This window comes from Acinonyx jubatus, chromosome B3 (genome assembly GCF_027475565.1).
Source record: "Acinonyx jubatus isolate Ajub_Pintada_27869175 chromosome B3, VMU_Ajub_asm_v1.0, whole genome shotgun sequence".
Lineage (NCBI taxonomy): Eukaryota > Metazoa > Chordata > Mammalia > Carnivora > Felidae > Acinonyx > Acinonyx jubatus.
In genome coordinates, this window is record NC_069386.1 from 118,132,979 (window position 1) to 118,158,096 (window position 25,118).

The 25,118-nt window shown below is 47.1% G+C and overlaps 1 protein-coding gene across 1 annotated transcript; it reads left to right on the forward strand.

The window, feature by feature from the left end:
- Positions 1–1,836: 1,836 nt before the first annotated feature.
- BATF (basic leucine zipper ATF-like transcription factor) lies at positions 1,837–25,118 on the forward strand. Its single transcript, XM_027066188.2, has 3 exons — positions 1,837–2,138; positions 5,036–5,140; positions 24,559–25,118. Exons 1-3 carry the CDS (start codon positions 2,076–2,078, stop codon positions 24,766–24,768), a joined length of 378 nt encoding a protein of 125 aa, XP_026921989.1. The 5' UTR covers positions 1,837–2,075; the 3' UTR covers positions 24,769–25,118.

The following is a 25,118-nucleotide window of genomic DNA, read 5'->3' on the forward strand; positions in this document are numbered from 1 at the left end:
GCAAAAGCAAACCGACTCACCATCTGGTTCAGAGAAAAAGTCAAAGTATTAACTGTATCTCCGGTACTTAGAACATTGCCTGGTACATGGTAGGTGCTCAATAAACATTTGTTGAATTAACTTCATAAATGGAGCTAACACTCTAATGAGGGAAACAGGGAAACAAAAAACCTAAGTAAACTAGTAAAACGATGACAAAATTTTCTAAGTGCTGCCGAGGACACAAATAGGGGCTACGGGAGAGAATCACAGAGTGGAGGTGGGAAGGTGGTGTTCCTGAGACTCCCCATTTCTTTCCGGATAAAAGCCCCAATCTTCATAGTGGCCTCCAAGGCCCTACATGACCTCGCCCCGATACCCGCTGACATCATCTTCTGCCACTCACTGCTTCTTTGCTACTCCTCTAACACACCAAACACTCACACCTCGGGTCCTTGCTGGAATGTTCCCTCCCTTCCTTCGCTTCCTTCAAGTCACTGGTCAGATGCCCCCCCCTTTCAGTAAGACCTTTCTCACCACCCTGTAGAAACAGCAACCCACTGACCCCCAGAATTCCCTACCCCCCACCTGCTTTATTTTTCTCCACAGCACCTGTCACCTTCTGATGTGTTGTATATTAGCTTCTTCGTTTACCGCCTGCCTCCTCCACTCAGATGTAACTTCCAGGAGGGAGGGAATTTTGTTTTGCTCAGTTTAGCCTGAGGACAATATTGTCTTAGGACAGAAATCCAGCCAGTGGATGCAAAATCCTTCGGGGGGGGGGGTGGTGGGGGGGGGCATTCTTCCTGTTAATCCTGAGGAGGCAAGGCAAGCATTTGGCTTCCAGCCGTGCAGGGAAGAAAGCAAGGGCTTTTAAAAAAGCCACAATGCCCAGGTGAATGTCAGATTGCTCACCGAGAACTCTGCAAACGTGCTCCCAGCAAGGCTAAGAACACTACAAGTAACACCTGTCTTCACAGCGTATATTTTTACAGGCCAGGGGCATTCTAATCCCTGCTATCATTTGCTTCTGGAAACAGCCCCCCAGAGAGGTGGGCAGGACGGGTTTTACCGCTCTCCGTTTACAGATGGAGATGATGAGGGGCACAGAGTTCAGGGGAGCTACCCCCAGGGCCACAGGCATCCTGCTAACGCCAGAACGCAACTCCAAGTGCGGTGCTCATTTCGCGATTTCTTACTGTTCCTCCATTCTGGGCTTTGACCCGGTGACCTCCTTGGATCCTTAAGAGTCAAAGCCCGTCCCGAGCTTGAGTCTTTCAGACTCTGAACACGAGAGGCATCTCTTCCCTTCAGTCAACCGGCTGCTAAGGTGACGCCTAGACATTTGGGACATCAACTCTAGAGCCGGCGCCGGTGGCTTCCAGAGCTCGCCGGACCTCTTCTGTTGGGCAGTCAGGGGAGGACCAGGCTGCATGGGGGGTGAGGGAGGCCTGTCACAGGACAGATGGGTCGCCGCTTTCGGGTAAAAACCAGAGAGAAATCCCAGTCTCGTTGCTTTATTTTGGTTGAAAAATCAAGTCGGCTGACAATGGAAACTCTTTCCCTCTCCTTTCTGCCCTGTTGACAGGAGACGGACTTGCTAATTCTGGCTGGGGTTTTTCCCTGCCTGGGCTGTTTTTCTCTTTTATCTCCATCAACTGAGGAGAGCTGTTCTGCCTTTCAAACAGTCAGAAGGTATCTGGGGTTTTGTGTATTTTTTTTTTTTTTCTGGTCTTCCTTTCATATAATTCTGTGGGTCTTTTCCCAGATATGTATTTTCTCTCAAATTAACTTCTACCTTGTTTAAGTTTCCGCCCATGTGACTTCCAGTGTGAGTTACCAGAAACCACAAGAGAGAGAGAGCGCGCGCGCACGAGCCCCAAAGCGAGCGACATGTCCCTGTGGGGAGCAGTGCCTCTGCACCCCAGAGCGAGGAGGACGCGGGGGTCAGAGGTGGCTGCAGGGCGGGCAGAGGAGGGACCTGTGCAGGGGGGTGGGCTGGCGGCCCGGGAGCAGCCAGGAAGGGAGGCCAGCTGGTGACAAGAGAGCCCGCGGGCGCGTCGGGGGCTGGGTGGAGAGCCCGGAAGACTGCAGCCATGCCTCACAGCTCGGACAGCAGCGACTCCAGCTTCAGCCGCTCTCCTCCCCCGGGCAAGCAGGTAGGGTCCCCCTTTCCCTGCAACCCACCTTCTGCGTCTCCATCTCCGAGGGGGCGGGCGGCGGGAGGGCCAGGCCTGCTTGGGCTGCCCAGGGAGCCCCGGGGCGCGAGGAAGTGGCTGGTGGCAGGAACGCCCCGTCAGACTTACGACTGTGGTTGCAATTCAGCCGCCTGTCGGCGCGGACCCTCCTCCCGCACCCATTCCACCAGGGCCCCTTCTCCTCTCGGTTCCAGACGGGGCCCACCGCCCCCGCCTCAGCCGGGTCCTCACCCCGCGAAGCTTTCTAGGAAGCCAGGAGGGGCATGTGCATCAGAGAACCCCGGCCTCTCCAAGGAGAGAGGGTCCACCTGTCTGCAAGGCGGGAGAAACCCGAGGGGCACAGCATCACAGAGGCCGCATGCACCCCGGGCCCCGGCGCGTGGGGTCGCGGGGGGGGGGGGGCGGGGGGGAGCGCAGCCAGCAGGGCAAGAGAGAGAGAGGGAGAGAGAGAGAGAGAGAGGCAACGGGGAAAATTGAAGAAGAAAAAAGAGCAAGTTAGACGGAGGGGGAAGCAGACGCAGGAGGACCTACAGGGGCCCTGCCCCTGCCGCCAGCACGGCCAGCGGAGAGCGATGCTGGGGCGCTGTCGCGATGCCTCGAAGCCTCTTTCTTTCCCCTGTGGCCGCTGGGCAGGAGGAAAGGGTCAATCGGGAGGCAGTACTGGAACCTGACGGACGCACTCACTTCTAGCCTCAGCTCGGCTCAGTTCCGGGGAAAGCAGAGCGATCGAGGTAGAGAGTCTGGGGGCGTTTTGGAATCTAGATGGTGACTTCCGAGTCAAAAGTTTTCAGCTTGAGGGGTGCCAACAGGAGGGGCCCCTTGCCAGCCCCGAAGCTTATTTTATTTTATTTTTATTTTATTTTTATTTTATTTTATTTTATTTTATTTTATTTTATTTTATTTTAAATGTTTTAAAAGTTTAACTTATTTTGAGGGAGAGTGACCATGAGCTGGGGAGGGGCAGAGAGAGGGGGAGAGAGAGAATCGGAAGCTGGCTGGGCACAGCGTCAGCGCGGAACCTGACGCGGGTCTCAACCCCACGAACTTCAGGATCACGACCCGAGCCAAAACCGAGAGTCTGCCGTGTAACCAGCTGAGCCCCCCAGGCACCCTGACCCCAAACCTTTGGAGACTTCTCTTCACCACCTTCCTTGACATCCCTCCCTATAGAAAGGCTTCTGCATTCTCACCCAATACATCAAGAGATTAAAATGTCTTCCCCAACTCTGTGGTTTAAAAACCACATTCTTTGCTTAGCATAGCCATCCAAGAGGGCTTTCAAGATGCTGCAGCCGAAATAAAAGTATATAAACATATAAGACAGCATCTGTCATGAATACCGCACAGAAGAGCACCGGGTGGGGAGACGTCATAGCAGAGACCTCTAGAGGGCAAACAATCCAGTCTTCTGCTCCAGATGCTGTCAGGGTGGCTCGGGCTGCCTGGAAGTCTGTACTCGTCTTAGGAAGGAAATTACTCATGGCTTCCATGGTAATCTGGGTTCCCAGCCCCTTAGAGAAAAGCACTTCCTTCCCATCTGACCCGATGCCCTCCTACTGCGATGGCCTGGAAGTGTTGGGCATGCTGGTGAGACATGCTTGGAGAGCACAGGGTCTTGCCCCAGGAACAGTGCTCCTCTGTCCCGTGTGGACCTGAGAGGGAACAGGGTAGGAATGGCGGAAGAGTTTTACTCAGGCTCCTACACCTATCCTGCAGTGTTTGGGGGACAGCTGGAGCTACCCTCTCTGCCCACGTAGAGGACATGTCCATCTGTGGGCCATACTTAGAGGACACCAGAGGTCCTCTTGTCCTCCTAAGCACCCATCAGCAACCTGCCACAGCCAGGTAATCTCCACAGTTAAAGCTGTTCTTAGTCTCTAGTTTGTATTAGGCATTGTGCTCAGAGCCATGGGGAATGTCAGGGTCACTGAGCATAATGAAGGGAATGCAGGGGGAAAGAGAGACTGATCTGGGACGGGACCTGAGCCCAGCGATGTGGCAGAAGACACATGGGTACAAACCAGTGAGGGGTGGGGAGTGGCTTGGAAAGGCATCAGACTTAGCAGCAGAAGATGTAAGTCCTGGCTTACTGTGGACTCTCGGGCAAGCCCTTTGAGCCTCAGTTTCCTCACATGTAAGATAGAAACGATAAGATCAACTCCACAGATTTGAGGAATTAAGCAAGAGCACCTCTGGGGTGCCTGGGGGGCTCAGGTCATGATCTCACGGTTTGTGGGTTCGAACCCCGCATTGGGCTCTGGGCTGACAGCTCAGAGCCTGGAGCCTGCTTTGGATCCTGTGTCTCTCTCTCTCTCTCTGCCTTTCCCCCACTCTCCTTCCCTCCCTCTCTCTCTCTCTCTCTCTCTCTCTCTCTCAAAAATAAATACACATTTAAAAAAACCTTTTTAAAAAAAGCAAGAGCACCTCTGAAAAAGCATTTTCACAGAAGTCGTCACATTGCTGGTGTCAACAAAGTTTTGAAAAAAAAAAAAAAAAAAAAAGCAAGAAAATTCTAGGCCGAAAAGAATAAGGGTGGAGCAGCCCTAGAGGGCTGGAGAGGTGATAAAACACACTTCATCGCCTTAACCAATTTTTTCCAAATACAGCCCTATCTAGGCCCCAGGGTCTTTCTCTTCTTCCTGTAGCTTTTGGCCAGCATACCTATATAGATGTAAGAGAGCGTGACAGAGTGTGGGGAAGGTTCTCTTTTGGGCCCAGCCTTTAGGTAAGGAGGGAGTGAATGGGCAAATGAAAAGATGCACACGGGTGGACGGACAGATACCGAACGGCAGGAGAACCTGTTTTAACTCAGAAGGGAGGAGCACACTCACCCCATTCCCATCTTGTCTGCTTCCCAGGACTCATCTGATGATGTGAGAAAAGTTCAGAGGAGGGAGAAAAATCGCATTGCTGCCCAGAAGAGCCGACAGAGGCAGACGCAGAAGGCTGACACCTTGCACTTGGTGAGTGTTCAGGACTTCCTTCATTCTCTTGAGCCTTGGGCTTTGCTCCCCACCACTCATGGGTGCTTGGACCACACCTTTGAGCCTGTCTGTGTGGGGATGTGTATGTGGGGAGGGGCGGGGGAGAGTGGCAGGGTAGGGCTGTGGGGTGCGGTGTGGAGGAGAGGCTCTCCTATGGTTGTATTGAGAAAAATTTGTAGCAGAACATGAGCCATGGGGCTGATAGAGAAGGGAGCCCTTCTTCCTGACCCCCAAGAGGGCATGAAGTGTAAATGAGTGGATCACCTGAGGCCCAGAGGGGGGCTGGGTGGAACCAGAACGGCCTGCTCGGAGATGGAGGAGGCAGAGAGAGAGCTTGTGCCTCTGCAGAAGGAAGGCAGGACTGTCTTTGGGAGGAATTTACACGGTGTGAAGCGCTTTGGGGGAACCCAGGAGCCCAGCGTTAGGATCACATATGGTCCCATCCCCTAGGAGGCCAGTTGACAGCCACCCCGGTCCTCGCATCCGGGGCTAGGCCTCCATAGGGGGCCGCACCTTATTACTTCGCCTTCCTGAACATCATTAAGTTTTATTTCGAAATCGCTGTCATGACATCCCAAGGGATCTGTGAAAGAGGCAGGTTCAAGTACACTTATCTGGGACGGCCACTGTCCTGATTGAGTTGCCTCTAGTCTGGAACTTTCTAGAGAAGGTCCTGACCCCTGGCTTGAGCAAGAGCCTCGGGTGGTGCTGAGCTGCAATTCTACTGGCAGAGCAGGGCTCTGATCAACATTTCTGAATTCTGGCCGTGTGCCAGAGCACGCTTTCCTCCTTGTCACCCATACCTGACCGCCTTCCCTCGCTTCATTCTGCCCCTTCCTTGGTCCCTTAGGCTGCCAGCTCTTTCTTCACTGGCTCCTTCCTCTTCCATCCCTTCATCCCTTCCTCTGGCAGCTCAGCCTTCCTCTCCTTCCTCCTGAACCATTCCCGAACCTCGAGCGTCCTCGTAATGTCTTTCAATGGTAAAAAGGGCAATTGGCACAAAGGGCAAGAAGTATGTTTTGTGCTTATTTGAAAGATTACCGTGGCAGTCAACCAGTTGGAATAGTTGTTTTAATGCTCTCAAGAAAGAGTAAGGTGTAGTTTCAGGGGGGGAAAACAGATGCTTCTTTTAGCTTGGTAGGGAAGCCAAGAGTAGTCTGCACCAACATCTCTGAACGGGTGCTTGTGTTTTATAAGAAATGTATTCAGCATATCTTCTGTTGCATCCCAACATAGTTTTAAGGTCATAAATATTTGTCGAATCGAAAAAAAAATAAATGAATGAACACCAAATTCTTTCTTCTCTTCGATAATGCTGATCAGCCGTCTAAATGTTAAGTTGTTGGGGACCCCGGTACTTCTATATTCTCTGTGATTTCATTATGGCTTAGGCTCTTACCACACTCCAATTTATTTAAGCTTGAAAATCTATGATCATGCACTTGTCTCTATCAGATTCCGATTCTAATTCAATATTCTTTAGAGCAAGCAAGCAAACAAACAAACAAAAATTAAACAGGATAGAGGCACCTGGGTGGCTCAGTTGGTTGAGTGTCCGACTTCGGCTCAGGTTGTGATCTCATAGGTGGCGAGTTCGAGCCCTGCATTGGGCTCTGTGCTGACAGCTCAGAGCCTCGAGCCCGCTTCGGATTCTGTGTCTCCCTCTTCCTCTGTCCCTCTCACGCTCCGTCTCTCTCTCTTAAAAAAATAAACATCAGGGGCGCCTGGGTGGCTCAGTCGGTTGAGCGTCCAACTTCGGCTCAGGTCACGATCTCGCAGTCCGTGAGTTCGAGCCCCGCGTCGGGCTCTGGGCTGATGGCTCAGAGCCTGGAGCCTGCTTCCGATTCTGTGTCTCCCTCTCTCTCTGCCCCTCCCCCGTTCATGCTCTGTCTCTCTCTGCCTCAAAAATAAATAAAAATGTTAAAAAAAAATTAAAAAAAAAATAAAAATAAACATCAAAAAAATGGGAAAGGATAAAGCCCTGCTTTTTGTGTAAGTAGACAATGTCCTGAGACTGTAAAACTGCTATAAGCTTTATAAGTTTGCAAAAGTAAAACAAAAAAAAAAAAGAAAAGAAAAAAAAATGTGAAGTATATCTCCGTGACTGTGCAGTCAGAAGCACAGGGTTTGAATCCCAGCTCTGCCACCTGCTATCTGTGTGATTGACCTTAGAAATGTTGGTAACCTCCCTTAGACTCAATTTTCCTATCTATAGAATGGGAAATGACAGTAACTACCTCATAGAGATAGTGCATCTAAAAAGCTGAACACACTGCTTGGCATATAATACTCAAAAATTTTAAGTATAATAAGAGTAATATTAATAGTTATTCTCATAGAAGCAAGCTAAATCATCACAAGATTATATATACATTGCAGAATCTCAGGGCTGAGAGATTTCTTAAGGGCTGGCAAGTTCAGACACACTTTTGATGCTTAAGATTCCTCTACATGCGCCCCCCTCCCCCCCACCACACACACACACACACACACACACACACACACCCACTGAAATGGTCCCCAACGTACGCCTGCTCACTTCTGTCGGAGAACTCCTTCCCTCCCAACCTGAACAGAAGAGTCCTCCCTATCTTGAGCTGCACCACTGTTTCCCTGTAAATTCAACCCACTGGTCTTCATTCAAGCCCAGAGACACATCAGTGAGGGGGACATATATTTTCTTTGCTATGGCAAAGTTTTCAATGGGCACAGCTGTCTGTCTGTCTGTCTGTCTCTCTCTCTCTCTCTGTAAGACAAGATTCAGAACCAGAAGATTTGGCCCATCTTGATTATACTGGCCATGGCTAGAGTGAGAGAATCTCTGGGTTTGGGATGCATGGAGACCCCAAGTCATGCAGTCACCACGTCCACACCCACACCTCCAACCACAGTCTCTAGAATGTTCCTTCCTAGCCTCCCCACATCTGGGGACAAACTCCTCCTCGTTCCTTTCCTTTGAGCACCACAGTGGTCAGGTTCACTGTTTGCCCAGTGAGTGGGTCACATATGTTTGCGTAGCTAGCCTGGGGGTTACAGCCAGTGCAGCTTGTTTCTTGACTTCAGGTAAAATTCAAGCAGAGGGTTTGGCTGTGGTCTGAAATGTTCATTTCCTCTTAGAAGTAATCACCTATCTTCTCTCTCCGTTATCCTCTTAATTATGTTTGTGATTCAGGTAGAAAAACCTTCTGGCTTACCACCAGCATCCCTAAGGTCAAGGGCTTGGTTTACTCTTGAGTTCATGCTTGGCTCCACGTGTTGAAGTTCTGGAACCATTCTCTGGCCTTCAGACATAGCCGTAGATCCATCTACCAATATTGTAAAGACCAGCGACTGAGAGTACCATATCAAATAAGGGCCATGCTTGCATTACTGTGCTAGCCATCTATGCTGGGGTAGTGTCATTTTCTCGGTTTCAGCTTTGCCACTATTATCTCTCTTAAAATACCAAAAGCGTTACTTCATTTCTGCAGTGAGAGTGTGGGTTACTTATTATTTAGCGTTTTCAGTATCTATCCTATAAGTGGCTTATACCAAAATGCTGTATACGGATTGCTTTTAAAATAGAGTAGGGAAGGAGCCTCTTTCCACAACGGTTTAATCTTTTCTTTTTTTTTTTTAATTTTTTTTTTCAACGTTTATTTTTGGGACAGAGAGAGACAGAGCATGAACAGGGGAGGGGCAGAGAGAGAGGGGGACACAGAATCAGAAGCAGGCTCCAGGCTCTGAGCCGTCAGCCCAGAGCCCGACGCAGGGCTCCAACTCACGGACCGCGAGATCGTGACCTGGCTGAAGTCGGACACCTAACCGACTGCGCCACCCAGGTGCCCCTCCACAACGGTTTAATCTTTTGCCAGTTTTCTACCATCCCTGGCATTGAGTACCCCTCATGTAAACTGGATCAGGTGCTTCTTTTCATAATTGTGATATCAACAAACAAAGTCGACATTCCATTTTAATTCTCTTCTGTTGGATGTTTCACACAAGCCCTTACCACACTTATTTCCTTTCCTCCTGCAGACAACCATGGAATCTGTGAGGCATAGTAGATGCATTGGTGAAAAATGACAAAGGCACATCTTGACCAGTTCATTTCCTTTTTAATGTTTTTTTAATTAATTTTTTAAAGTATTTATTTATTTAATTTTTTTTAACATTTTTATTTATTTTTGAGACAGAGAGAGACAGAGCATGAAGGGGGGAGGGGCAGAGAGAGAAGGAGACACAGAATCGGAAGCAGGCTCCAGGCCATCAGCCCAGAGCCCGACGCGGGGCTCGAACTCACGGACCGTGAGATCGTGACCTGAGCTGAAGTCGGACGCTTAACCGACTGCGCCACCCAGGCGCCCCTAAGTTTTTATTTAAATTCTAGTTCATTTAGGGGCGCCTGGGTGGCGCAGTGGGTTGAGCGTGGGTGGCGCAGTGGGACTTCGGCTCAGGTCATGATCTCGCAGTTTGTGAGTTCGAGCCCCGTGTGGGGCTCTGTGCTGACAGCTCAGAGCCTGGAGCCTGCTTCGGATTCTGTATCTCCCTCTCTCTCTCTGCCCTTCCCCGCTCATGCTCTGTCTCTCTCCGTCTCTCAAAAATGAATAAAACATTAAAAAAAAAATTTTAATTCTGGCTCATTTACATACTGGACCAGTTCATCTCCAAAAGACATCAGTAGCTATTAAGTGGATCCAGTAAGTGGATCAATTTTCAGCTGAAAACTATTAAAAGTGATAAGAAAACCCAGTCAGCTTTCGAAGTTAACACAAAAAAGTAAAAACTTTCCTATATGTAAACCACAACCAATTAGAAAATTTAATGGGAGGAAAGATTCCATTTATAATACCAACAATGAGGGCGCCTGGGTGGCTCAGTTGGTTATGTGTCCAACTCTTGGCTTCAGCTCAGGTCCTGATCTCACAATCTGTAAGACTGAGCCCCGGGTCGGGCTCTGTGCTGTCAGCACAGAGCCTGCTTGGGATTCTTTCTCCCTCTCTCTCTGCCCCTCCCCTGCTCACACTCTCTTTCTCTCAAAATAAATAAATGTTAAAAAAATAAACATTAAAAAACATTAATATATATATATTTAAAAAATACATACTTTTCCATATACATATATATAATACCAATAATGGCAAATGGAAGGAAAGAATATATTTAACAAAAAATATGCAGGGCTCAATTTTTTACTTTAGAATTATTCTAAGTGATTAAAAAACAAAACATTCCAATAAGTGGAAAGATATGCCTTATGTAAAGATAGCAATTTTCCTGAAATAAATCTATCAATTTAACTTAATGTGATCCCAATAAAAACCCAATAGGACTTTCTGGCAGTTAGAAGAGACTTAGATTAGCTATTCTAAGTTCTTAGTGAAAAACAGCCATGCGACAGCTTTTAGGAAAATTTTAGAGGAGGGTAATTAAAGAAGATTAGCTGAATTATAAATATAGAAATCAAAACAATGTGGAAAAGGCAGAACATTGGGCAGAACAGAGTATAGAAAGAGACCCCAAAACAAACTGAAATTTAAGACCCAAATACATATGTCAGTTCCTAAAAACTAGGCACCAAAGCAAATGCAAAATGATGATGATGGCTTTTCAAACCAGTGAAAGAAAGCTGGATTATTCAATAAATAGACTTGGGACAACTGGCTAGCCATGTTGGGAGGAAGAAAGCTAGAGTCTTCATTTCTCATACAACATGCACACAGATTAAATGTAAAAAAACAAAAAACAAAAAACAAACCACTAAAGAAATTTGGGGGAAAAAAAAGAACATGGAAAAATCATTTTGGAATGAAGACTTTTCCAGAGAAAGTACAAAACCCTGAAACCGTAAAGGCAAAAACTGATATACATTACCCTTATACATAAAAAATAAAAATTTCTATACAGCTCAAAATATTCTATGCAAAATCAAAGGCAAATCACAGATTGGGGAAAATATCTGTAATACACATGACCAAAAAAGGGCATATTTACTTCATACGAGAGCTCATATGAATAAGAAAATGATTAACAACCCAAAAGAAAAATGAGCGATGATTATAAATGGGCAATTTACAGAAAGAGAGAAAGAGATAGCAAATAAATATGGAAAAGATTCTAGACCTCACTTAGAGAAATGACAATTAAAGCAACCGGAAGGTTCCCTGCCAGACTGGCAAAGACAAAAAATGTTGCTAATATGTGATGTTGCCAAGCCAATGGAGAAGCAGGCACCACCACATACTACTTAGTAGGAATATGTCAGTACAACTCCATTAGAAGTCCATCCAGGGGCACCTGGGTGGCTCAGTCGGTTGGGCGTCCGACTTCGGCTGGGGTCACGATCTCATGGTTTGTGGGTTCGAGCCCCGCATCGGGTTCTGTGCCGACAGCTCAGAGCCTGGAGCCTGCTTCCTATTCTGTGTCCCTCTCTCTCTGCCCCTAACCCACTTGTGCTCTCTATCAAAAATAAATAAATGTGAAAATAAAATGAAATTTTAAGAAAAAGCCCATCCAAATTACAAGTGCACATACCCTGTCGCTCATTTTACTCAGGTGTAAAATATCAGCAATTTTACATCTGGGAGTCTATTTACAGACATGCGCACAGATTACACAATTATGTGCACGTGAAGACACTCATTGCTGCATTGTTTGTTATAGTGAAGACTGGAAACAAGCTAAATATTCATGGGTGAGGAAGTAATGAAATAAACTATAATTGTCCATTCAATGGGATACTATGAAATTGTCAAAATGTTACATCGAATGTGTTAATCTGGAAAGATTATCAAGCTTCTATACGCTTATGTGAAAAAGGGGGTGAATATGGTACCTAGTTTGCTCCCATGTATGTTTTTAATAAAAAGAAAAACATACATGTGCATATGTGTATGAACTTAAAATTTTTCAAATGGGTTTTCCCTCAAAGTTAATGTTTATTTCTGAAAAATAGGATGAAAGGTCTAAAGCAAAAGAGAGATACTTTGCATTTTCCCCTTTTTTTATACAGCTTGGCTGTTTTTATCATGTGCTTTTATGTTTATAATATACATATTTACATTCTCGACATCAGTCATTACTACATATGCATTAGGATGATTTCTTTTCTTTTTAAAAAAATTTTTTTTAATGTTTTTATTTATTTTTGAGACAGAGAGAGACAGAGCATGAGCAGGGGAGGGGCAGAGAGAGGGGGATACACAGAATCTGAAGCAGGCTCCAGGCTCCGAGCTGTCAGCACAGAGCCTGCCATGGGGCTCGAACTCACAAACTGTTGAGATCATGACCTGAGCCGAAGTCGGCCGCTCAACCGACTGAGCCACCCAGGCGCCCCAGGATGATTTCTTTTTTAATTTTGATTTCAAACACTGAATAGTCTTCCTCTGTGACATTTTATCTCTTGAGCATCTGACATAAATATCTCAGTCCTTTGGGAGAACCGACTGTAAGTTGGGATGTGTCATGAGTAACCCTAACTTCTACAGTACTAGACAAACCACTATGAGGAATGGCAGATCAGTGTCACTTGTGTGGCCATCCTGGTTGATTGTAGTGGCTTGAAGCATTTTGAGTCAGTGTCCTGGGTCAGTGGAAAAGAAAAGTTGAGATCAGTTGAGAAGCTTTGTTCATGAAAAGGCTAAAAGTAGAAGAGATGCTGGGGAGACAGTAATATTAGCCCAGAGCTATGCCTTTGACAAGTCAGATCTGGCCTCCAGAATGGAACTGGAAGCAAGGTGGAGGAACAGGGCCAAATCTGAAAGCTGGAACCGTGAGTACTCCCTTAGCTGGGGGTGGGAAAGGTGCTTTCCTGGGGCTGGCTCCTAAAGGAGTCTTATACTAGTCTAAAACAAGAAAAAGGGTTCCAGGTTCCAGGAGATATCTTTAATGCCATATATAACAAAGGTCCTGAGTGTAAATTATGCGTGAAGTGAAGCTTTGAACTGATGCTGTGAGAATTAAGTTACTTACATTCGGAGGAAGATTGAGGAATGGAGGAAAAACAGTTGAGCAAAGATGTCAACCCCCTGGGCCTCCTTAGAATGACACTATTGTTCTTGGTCGTCTGGGGAGGACAGGAAGAGAAGGCTGCTTGTGGTTCTTTTTCACTCCTGGAGTTCTCTGTTTTCTCTCTGGAAGACGGTGCCATAAGGCTTATTTGCATAGAGAAGGCATAGGTCAAAAACAAAAACAAAACACAGAAGGAATGTCTGGCCAGTTCTGCCCTTAAAAAATTCAGCGAAAATCAGTGAGCCATTTGTGGAAAATAGTCACTTCTCTTGGTCCTCTGTTGCTATGAATTTCCTTTTATCGAAAACATTAATTAAATACATGACTGTGTACCAGGCGCTGGGTGTTAATGGCTCTACCTGTAGTATCTCATTTAATCTGCACAAAAGCCTCATTTCATAATTCTTAGGTGAAGTAATTCGTTCAAGATCATACAGCTTGTAACGAGGTCTGCCTGACTTTAGAGCCCATCTCCCTAGCCATGATGCTATACTGCCTGTTTCCTTCGGACTCTCATGAAGTTATATTCACCTTCTCTGATATCCTCCTTGAGTCTCTTCCTAACTTTACTTTTTTGTTCTTTAAGCAACAACCTCCAAAATTCACACTTTTTCCTCCTCCATGATTAGGCCTAGTCAAGAAAGTAAAGTCCCGATGCAATATATCAACATGTCCATTGAAACCCTTTTTAAAGAAGGCCGTGCAGCAATAAATATTAACATCTCACGTAAGATACTCCGGCACAGCAATTCCACTTACAAATGTTTGAAGAACAAAATGCACGAAGATGCTTAGTTCATTATGACCAGTGAACACTTTATCAATACTGTACAATTGGACAGATGCCCAACAATAGGGGATTAAGCATATTATGACACATGCAGACACTAGAATTTTACGCTACCACTAAAAATGACTATGTCTGTATCACAGAAAGATACATATGACATAGCAATGAGGGGAGAACAGCAAGTTACAAACAGTATGCAGAATACAATCCTGTTAATGTAAAATCTGTGGGTTTGGGGCATGTTTGCATACCTACAGATATCTGGGAAGATGTTCTCCAAAATGCTAATAACAGTTATTCCTGAGTCATGAGTTTTGAGTAGCTTATCTTACCCTAGTATTTTTCTGTATTTTTTTTGTTGTTGTGATGAATGTGTACCATGTTAAAAAGCAGAACAACAATGTAGACTATTTTCATTTGGGAAAGAAAAGCACGTCAAGGCACTCTACCACCCCTGAATGCCTGTACCACTGATGATGGGTCCGTGTGGTTAAGTTTGGGAGGCATATTTGGAAGGAGGCCAGCTCCATACCGGTCTTGATGTTTATGAAGAATTTCTGTTCAAATGAGAGTACAGGTCCCAGGTCCCAAATTGATGGTGCCCATTCAAGCAGATGTCTCCATGAAGCTGTCCTCAGCGAGCAGCACCCAAACTTCTCTCTCTTGAAAAGCATGGGAGCATCTCACCAAAAAGTCCTTTCCCAAACTGCTTGGGGATTTTCTTAGCTTCCTCCGTAGTACTCAGTCTGGCACCCTGCTTCCTAGGGGGTATAGAGTGGTTCCACAGGACAAAGTCCCCTTCAGATTGTGGGATATCATTACGTAGAGAGCATCATTATGGGTCCATGTGGTAGCGTGGTTGGGGGAGGGGGGGCGGGGGGTATAACAATAATTATGGTCATATTCCCTTGTATGTAGAATCACAGAATTAAAAGATAACTCAGAGATGCTGCAAACCAACCTGCCGTGTAACCAATGGGGACACTGAGGTCTTTCTCAAGGACGCCCAAAAACCTAAACCTCTTGCCTGCCCACCATTTACTTTTGATTTGTACCACTTTGTTGAATAGGACTTTATTATTCAGAGGGTGTTGCTCCTACACGTCCTTTTGCAAAGGGTAAGCCAAGAAGTAAACCATTAACCAGAAGGCTTGAATGACCTAGCCAATCTTGGGCAATATAGCCCAAGCATATACAGCAAGTGATGAGAAAGAGAGTCCCGGGTGGAGAGGGCCTGAAGTCTAAACGTTCCTTTATGTTAAAAAGGTCCTAAAGTTGCAATACAAAATGAAAATGACAGTAATACATTGGGGAAAATACTTGCATCAAAAGAAATAAATGCAGATGTCATATTTATACCATAGAAAGAGCGTCCTTTTTAAGAAAAACATCCAGACTCCAATAGGTAAGTGGGCAGAAGCTATGAACAGAAAACTTACGTAACATTTTTCCTACCAAAATGAAAATAACCCAATTTTCTATTCTGATTGTGAAAATGATACACACTAAGGGCTTCTCAGCCTCGGCACCACTAACATTTTGAGTTGCATAATTCTTTGTTGGGGGAGGGGCATCCCGTGCACTGTAAAATGTAAAATCTAACCCCTACATTCCAGGAGCAGCACCTCACCCCTGAGCTGTGATGAGTAAAAATATTTCCAGACCTTGTCCAATGTTCCCTGGGAGGCAAAATTGTCCCTGGTTGAGAATGCTGTTCTAGGCAACAGACCCATAGAAAATGCTTCCTCCTTCGTTGTCAATAACTTGTCACATTACGACGAAATTAAGAAACCCTCAAAAGGCTAATTGGCCAACAACGAAATTAAGAAACCCTCAAAAGGCTAATTGGCCAAAGAAATTATTTAAAAGTATAGTGCCTAAATGCCAATGGGATTAGAGTGAAATTGACACATGTATTCACTGCTGGTAACATTGTATTTTTTTTTTTTTTTTTTTAGCGTTTATTTATTTTTGAGACAGAGAGAGACAAAGCATGAACGGGGGAGGGTCAGAGAGAGGGAGACACAGAATCTGCAACAGGCTCCAGGCTCTGAGCTGTTAGCACAGAGCCCGACGCGGGGCTTGAACTCATGGACCGTGAGATCATGACCTGGGCCGAAGTCGGCCGCCTAACCGACTGAGCCACCCAGGCGCCCCAACATTGTATATTTTACATAACCCTTTTACTGCAATACGGCCCTGAACTGGAAGACTGATTGTGCCCTTTGCTCTGCTAATCTCACTCCTACAAATTTATCCTAGGACATAACCGAACAAAACCCAGAATGCACCAAGATGTTCACAGTGGTATTACTTACAATAGCAACATTTTGAGAGCAGCCTAAATGTCCAACATTAAAAAACCATTTGGGGTAAAGTGCGGATCTTCCATTTGATGACAGAGCCAATAAAAATGATAATTATGGTGATTATGGAGAGGTGACAAAGTCAAGACAAAGCCAAATACAAATTGTATTCTGTACAACGATTGAGATTTCATACAAATGAGTGCTTGTGTTTCTTAAAAAGGGCAAGAGGGCAACATGTGCAAATGGAAACACTTGTGTTAGGAGTACTAGAATCATGGGTGGGTATGATTTTTTAAAAATATTTTAAAGGTAGTTATACTGCATAGTTTTTTATTTAAAAACATACGAAAATGGGCAAATAGAGATCTGAGTGAACTCCGGAGGACAGTGAGGACAAGGACAAAGATGATATCACTGAGCTAGAATGTGGGGGTCAAGTTTTAGTAAATCTTACCACTTATCCTCCAAATGGGAACACTTTGGGAAGCAAAAACAGCACTAGTAAGAATTACACCAGGACAACAGGTATGTGCTGGAACTGTCCCACCACACGACTCATCACTCTTGGTTTCAGGAAACCAAGGAAGGTGACCTGAGCTCTTATCAAAATTCAAAAGGAAGATAAAGTTCAGGGCCACGCAGAGTGGGCTGGATTCCTGGGGCCAAAATGTAATTTCCTGCAACGGAGGATCCTCTAACCAAAGTATTTTCTGGGTCCTCGGCTGGTATGAGAACACGCCTTCCTGCTAAAGGGGTAGAGTGATCCAGAAAATTATAAAAGCAAAGGCCATATTCCCAGGACTAGATCCAATGTTAGCAGAAATGATTCATCCGCCCAACAAGTATGTATTAGCCCCCTAGGTGCCAGGTACGGCTTGGCTTGTTCTAGGCGTTGAGAGCACAGCAGGGACAAGACAGAGTCCCTGATTTCATGGACCTTGCATTCAACTGGAAGTCACACTAGAAAACAGGCAAGTAGGGGCGCCTGGGTGGCTCAGTCGGTTGAGCATCTGACTTCGGCTCAGCTCATGATCTCATCGTGAGTTTGAGCCCCACGTCGGGCTCTGTGCTGACAGCTCAGAGCCTGGAGCCTGCTTCGGATTCTGTGTCTCCCTTTCTCTCTGCCCCTCTCCCACTCGTGCTCTCTTTCTCTCAAAAATAAATAAACGTTAAAATTTTTTTTTAAAACAGAAACAAAACAGGCAAATAAATGACAAACAGGCTCAACACATAAAGTGAAGAGTACTTCGGTGAAAATCAAATAGTGCGATGTTGAATGTAACTAATGGACAGACGGGGTGGGGACAGTGAGCAAAGGAAGGTCTGGTCTGTCTGAAGCCCTGACAGATTGTGATCGTAGAAGGAGACTGGGAGGACCTGAGGAAAGGGTGTGCTCAGCAGAGCCTTGAGGCCAAACTGTGTGTTGGAAAAGGGCCAAGAGTCGGAAAATATGCCTTGTGGGCCCAGGCCTCTGAGATCAGGAGAAGGAACTCAGGAAGGAGCCTGTGGCAGGGAGCAGGAGCCTGCTGGGGGTGGGGTAGGGGCGGGGAGTAGGGTGGGGAGAGTCAACAAAACTACTTCAGATCTGCCTGGGGAATATGTCTGAACCTAACTTGTGATCTACAAAATGGGAAGCAATAGCCCCTCGCTGGGTTGTTCGATAGTTAAATGACAGAGTAAATATAAAAGCAGAACAATATTGCATTTGTTCTGTTTTGCATTGAGAAGGTTATATTTGTTCATTTGTTTAACGCAGAGCACTTGGCATTTTCCTACAAATCAATCAGATGGAGATATCAGATGTATTATTATATATGAAGTCATATATGACTTCATATATAATAATACTTTCCAGTTTATAAAAATTTAAGAGCACGGGCCTGGCTTTTCAAGTCTCCTTCGTGTGGAATGGATGGGGAAAGCCAGGTTCCAGCTAAGGAAATTATATGCAGAGTTCCTAAAATGGTGCTCGTTCTGCTACTCCCACGCATAGGTTCAGTTTGCGGAACAAAAGTGTTGCTGAGTAGGGATTTGACCTGGGCCTTTTTAAAAAAGTGAATCTCTTCCACTCATTTGCAACTATCCTTGTTATAAAGTAGAAGCTATAAAAGCTAGTAAATGCTTAGTTAAACACTCCCTTGGAAATGTCACGGACATCATAAATTTACTTAGTAGACTCTTCATAAGCAGGGTTTGGTAAATTATTAGAGAGTTCAAGCTGGCAGTCAAGCAACATGATTTTATTGAACACTTACTATGTGCCACGCACTGTCCTAATCAATGATGGCAAAGCAGTGAAGGCAGTGATAGACCCTCATGGAGCTCCACAATTTAAAGGGTACCTGGTTTGATCAAGTTATCATTAATGAGATTCGAATAGGTGTCCTACCTCTGGCTCTTCTGTCATAAAAATGAACTGTTCTGGGCTACTTGAAATTGTTTTCACCAAATATAATAGCAATTGGGATAGTAAGGCCTTTGCCTTAAATAGGCATTTACTTTCAGAAAATACTTTTGACTTAGAAACATCCTCCCATCTCTCTAAAGTTATTTGTATTATGCTATTTTTACTATATATTATAAAATAAAAATATTTAATAAAAATCTAAATATCTAAAATACATTTTAATAAAATTAAACACTGCCCATATTTATATTCTTACATTTTTAAAAAGAGGAATCAGCTACGAACATGATTCCCAAGCTAATTGCCCATTAAGCTCACCTGGGAAACAATTTTTTAAGCTTATTTATTTTGAGAGAGACAAAGAGAGTGCAAGTTGGGGGGAGGGATAGAGAGAGAGGGAGAGAGAATCCCAGGCAGGTTTCACGTGGTCAGTGCTCAGAGTCCAATGCGGGGCTCGAACCCAAAAAACTGGGAGATCATGACCTGAGCTGAAATCAAGAGTCGGATGCTTAACCGACAGAGCCACCCAGGTGCCCCCGGGGAGCATTTTTAAAAGTCTTGATGCTTGAGACCCATTCTAGGACAATCAAATTGGAACCTCTCACAGGAGTGAGATCCAGGAATTAAGATTTTCTGAAGCTCTTCAGGTGACGTCAGTATGTAGCCAGGGTTGAGACTTGGGGAGCAGTGACATTTGAAGCCCGTCAGGTGCATGAGGTAGAATGTGTGGAGTGAGTTTAGTACAGTTGTAGGGGTTTTATACCCAGACACTGTCCCAGAGGCCTGGCACGTTTAAAAAACAAAACAAAACTTAATTCAAACCTTTGTGTTCATGGCAATTATCAGTTGTATTTTGGAATTGGGCTTGCTAGTGATAAACTTTCTAACTTGAGATATCAGCCAGGATTGCATTTAGCTACGAGTAATAGAAGGAGTCCTCTCACAAGGAATTCGAATTGGACAGACCAGGGCTAAGGCAGGAATGTCATCAAAGACCCGAGCTACTTCTGTCTCTGTGCAGGTATGCTCAGTATGTGGCTTTCATCTTCAAGGTTGCAAGGTAGCTGCTGGACCTCCAGGCATCAATCTGTGTTGAGGGAGGGTGGCTTTTGTCCTGGTGAGGCTTTGCTTTTTCAGTTAAAAGGGAAGCCCCACCCCCAGGTACTTCTGCTTACACCTTATTGGTCTGAATCTGTCACATGGTCATGCCTAGCTGCAAGGGAAGCGGAGCATTTTGGTGAATTTGTTTTCTAGCCTCTCTAGAGGAAAGCAAGGGGGAGGAGTTTAGGATGGCAAGAAAGTAAAAATTTCTCCAGAATCAGACTTGTACATTATTCAGTGCAAAGGCCTGTGGTTTAGTGTTTCCTCTTCTCTCTTCATCGGGTGAGGACCAGAAGTTGGGGCTAATTCCCCCAGATTGGTTGGAGAGGTAGGCATACGTCCTACCATGGCTTCGGAAATGTCCTACCTGTCAGTTCGCAGATTTCTCCAGCAATGGCGGACTCCACTCTGTATCTGCATTTTGTGGACGGGGATTGGTAACTGCAGGAGGCTGAACATAGCTGGGTGCGAGGGATAAGCTTCACACACTACTCTCCTGCTTAAGTGTAGGTGGGGGCTGAAAGGTCACCCAATCAATAAACGAATACATGTTCTCTTGAGGAGGAACACCCGGGACTATTTTCACTCTTCTGGAAATTGTGATTAGAAAATTCAAAGAGAAGTAAACCAGAGCTGGCAGGAAGGAGGACCAAGCCCCACTCAGAATGCCTGGAGAGTCCCTGCCAGAGCCTTGGGCCAGAGCCTGTCCTTGGCCTTGGTCCTCACTGGCTTCCCTGTGGGTAAGGGAACTGCCTGGGGATTCCCCATCATTCGAGAGCTCTTTGAGTGACCCTCTTTCGGCCCCTCCAGTAGGGAATTTCCCAGAATGTTCCCACACCCCCATGAAGCCTCTTCATTAACCACCCCCGAGCTGCTTGTAGTTCATGACACGGTTGGCATCAGGCAGCTTCACAGGTGAGGGTGAATTGTGAACCTTATCGCCCGGACTTGCAAGAAATGGGAAAAGAGGGAAGATGAAATGGCAAAGCCAACAGGGCTGAGGCCTCACAGGATAATTACCAAACGTCATACGATGTAAACAGATGTCAAAGGCAAGAGAAAATGGTGGGCACAGACTCTGAAGCCAGACTGCCTCCTTCTAGCCCTGCTGCTGCAACTTACGAGCCAGGTGACCTTGAGCGAATTACTTAACTTCTCTGTACCTTAGGTCGTCCTCTTCTGTAAAATGTGTCTGATAACATTATCTACCCGATAGGGTTGTGGCAAAGATTAAATATGATAATAACTAAAATACTTTGAAAAGTGATTGACACGTGGCAGCATTCAATAAAAATGATTACGTCAAGCTAGATCATTCTTTTACAAAATCGATTTCCACTCATTTTTCTCATATAAATTGAGTCTACATCCCTCTGCTCCCAACAGCCTTCTCCCTGACACTCACGCGCACCCCTTCCCAACGAGTGGGGGTTGGAGGTTAATACGCTCAGTCAGTTCGGACTCTGAGATATTCCAGAGGTGAAGAGGGCTTGGAGAGCTTCTAAGCTCATGGTTCCTTCTCATGGTTGGCAGTGTTCACGGCACATTAGAATCCCCTGGGAGCCTTTAACAACCCAAATGCCCAGGCTGTACCCGAGACTGCTTGAACCAGAATCAGGCACTGGTATTGGTAAGCTTCCCCAGGGATCCCACTGATCTCAATGTGTGGCCAAGGTTGAGAACCACTGTTGAGGTCCAGTCTTCCCGTTCTAACAGGAACTGGGGCTCAGAGAGGGAAAAGAGAGTCATGGGGCTCACCCAGCCAGGACCCCGGTCCCCAGTTACTGCGGATAGAGCCCACTGTTGTTGTATGTTCTGGACCTCACTGTGCATGTGGAAGAAGGTCTGGCCTTGAGTGAGCCCTCTAAAAGCGTAGCTGGATGGATGATTCCCTCCCAACTCTGGGCAGGAGGCAGATGATCAGCTCTGTGACTGGAAAGTATGACTAACTCAGGCTTCCAGTGCGGTGTCTAAAGATCACCCAAATCAAGACCTTGTTTTCTCTTGGGAGACTGTAGGGCAGTTGAAGACTTCTTAGTGATCTCCAAAGACCTTTGGTCACGTAAGTTACCAGTCTCTTGGGGGAAGCACTGGGTATGCTAGAAGAATGGGGCTGAGGGCGGGGAAGCCTCCAGCCGATCCCTGCTCTGCATAACCCTGTATGGTTATGGGGCTTTGGGTCAATCGCTGAAGTGTCTGAACCTCTGAGAAAATAAGTGTCTTGAGGCAAATTCCAAAGCCTTTCCTCGTAGCGGCTGCTGCCACCAGCCTGTAATCATTTGGAGGGGGTGTTTGGGGTAGGTTTGTCCCAGGGTCTCAGTTGGCCTCATCTGAGAAGTGGGAATAATGGTAGCCAGCTGGCCTCAGCGTGTCCATCTCGGGGTTCCTGTGAGGAGCCTGAGGGCCCCAAGTGAATTCCAAAAAGTGGAAAGCAGCTTCCAGGGAAGCCCAGACTCACTGTGAGCCAGCTCACTGCTCCCTGGCTGCAGCAGAAGACATGCGTGTGAGAGGCCGACATTTCCTTCCCAAACATTCTGCTCCCGTCCCCCCTCACTGAGTCCTAGATTGCTAGCTGCCACTGGGAAGTTAAGGGAAGTCGGGGGATGTGATCCTTGCTCCTCCGAGTTAACGGCCTTTGCCAGCTGTCCCCGTGTGAGTCCCTTCCGGGGCATGACTGCCCCAGGGAGGGTCAGAGTGGACCAAACGTTGGCAGGTGGGGACACGCTGGGAGGAGGCCCCAGATCAGCCACTTCCTTCTACAAGGGAAGTCAAACTCTTCCTCTTGCCAGTGTCTGGCTGGCAGTGAGGCTGCTGGGCTGGCAGTGCTGGTTTCTCTGGGGCCCTAGCAGGAAGCAGTCTTGCTTCCCGAGGTAAAGATGAGTTTCTTGTCACAGGGGGTTGTTTTCTGGTTAGAGGCAGTGGCAGTCCTGACGCCCCATCCTAGAGCTCTGGGATCTGCAAGGCAGGGGGGGACGGGGGGCGGGGAGAGAAAACTAGAGAGAGCTCAGCAGAGCTTGCTCGGGGAGGAAGAACCTGCTGTCACTTCCCGAAAGCTGGGCCTGCCTCTAGGCGGGGAGAAGGTCAGAGCGCGGTTGGTCCCTGTGGCCCGCCCACCCTACCCCTCCCTTCTGCCTCGGGGTTTGCCCAGGCTCTTCAGAGCACAGAATTTACAGTAAACGTTGTCACCAGTGGAAACTCTCAGAGGGGGCGAGGAAAAGGGCTAGAGGAAGGGGCCAGGACTCCCGGCCCCCAGTTCCCGTCTTACCAACCACCCCCCACCCAGTCTCATGTGTTGCTTTCTCTTACCTTTCGGTAAAGAGGGGATGCCCTGCCTCCGGGATGTGCCTGGAAACAGCCAACTGGCGAGATTAGCGAGAGCCAGCCGCACCTTGCCGAAGAAGCCAGTGCCTCTGACCCCACCATCGTGGGTCTGAGTATCCCACCCACCCCCACCCCATGTTAGAGATAGGGGTTTCCTTTGTACCGACCTAGCCACATTTTCTAGCTCAACGCCACATACAGGAAATGCCAGGCTGGGTCCGAGCCTGCCTGCATCTGTCCTTCACAGACAGATGGGAGCTGGCTTGATGGGTAAGGCCGGTTGTACACCCCTCCGCCACTTAAAAAAGAAACCCTGGGCTCATGGATGAAGGCCATTAGCAGCAAACCTGGATATCTCACTGCTGCTTATGCTCCTGATGGGTTATGTAAGGTGCCTTTTACGTGGTAGGTTATCTTATATCTGCCCACTGCCCACGGTAGTTTTGAGTCAACTTCTAGGCCAGCAATTAATGTCATCAGCCAGCCAATCAACGGACATTTGAGTTCATAGTCTGTGTTCAGGCACCTAACATTTAGGCACTACATTAGTGCTTGACTAACTAAAACAAATCTAAGGTTGCATTTAACTCACGTTTGCAAACTTGCCCGATCATTGGAATGACCTGGAGCACTCGATAAAATTCAGCGAATTCCCAGAGCGTCTGGGCGGCTCAGCTGGTGAAGCGTCCACCTTCGGCTCCGGGCCCGATCTTGACGTTTGCGAGTTCTGAGCCCCGCGTCGGGCTCTGTGCTGACAGCTCAGAGCCTGGAGCCTGCTTGGGATTCTGTGTCTCCCTCTCTTCTTGTGCTCTGTCTCTCTCTCTCTCTCAAAAAAAAAAAAAAAAAAAGTAAATAAACATTTTTATAAAAATTCCGTGAATTCCCAGAATTCACCCCACATCCCAAACCCATTCAGTTCAAATCTCTAGATTGCACGAAGAGCCTGGAACTGTGTGACAAGCCCTTAAACTAATTCTACTGCTACGGCAAACTTGGGAAATGCTGACCTGTATCAAACAGAACTAGAAAAACTCTCTGCCGTTTCTTCAGGTTCTAACCTGCCAACCAGCTTCCCCTCACCTGCCCTTGCCCCTCTCAACTCACGTACACACTCACGGAGACCCATGTACACACGCACACACACCAAGGAGCGTGCCCACATGCATTCCTGTGCGCGCCTCTGTTGGGTGGGACCATGTGGAACCGCCATCTTTAGAGGTCAAAACAGACAAATTCCAGCAGTTTCCTAGGCTCGACCGGGCACCTATGCATACACAGGGGCGCAGAGATGCACCCGCACTCTCATATGACACACGCAAACACATGTGCACACGTGCACCCACGCATGCAGAAAAATTCACCGACGCCCATCCCCACGGCTGTGCCGGTGAGAACCCAGTCTGGGCTCCTCCGGTCCCCCCTCCCCCGATCCTGTGCTTTCCTTGACGCTAGTCTCAGATGCTGACCTGTCTCCCCACAGGAGAGTGAAGACCTGGAGAAACAGAACGCGGCTCTGCGCAAGGAGATCAAGCAGCTCACGGAAGAGATGAAGTATTTCACGTCGGTGCTAAGCAGCCATGAGCCCCTGTGCTCTGTGCTGGCGGCCAGCACGCCCTCGCCCCCCGACGTGGTATACAGCGCCCATGCCTTCCACCAGCCTCACGTCAGCTCGCCTCGCTTCCAGCCCTGAGCTCTGAGAGGCGGTGGGGGGCGGACGGAGCCCCCCGCCCCCAGCCACCCTGGCCGGCCTCGGGAGGGGCACACAGACTGTGGCCAGGCTGCCCTCGCCCCTCAGGGCCCTCTCTCCCTCCGGAGACCGGAGGCAGAGGCCCGGACAAGGATCGAGCGCAGGACTGTACCCGCCGAGAGGGTGTGAGGTCACCCAGCGGCGTGGCCGCCTGTCAGCATGTGCCGGGCCCCCGTGCGGACGGGAGGCCCAATCCAGAGTCAAATCCGACACGATGCCCAAGTCCCATGGCACAGAGGGAGGAGGGCAGGGTAGGGTTATTTTTCTAAATAAATTTCTTAAAAGCAACCGGT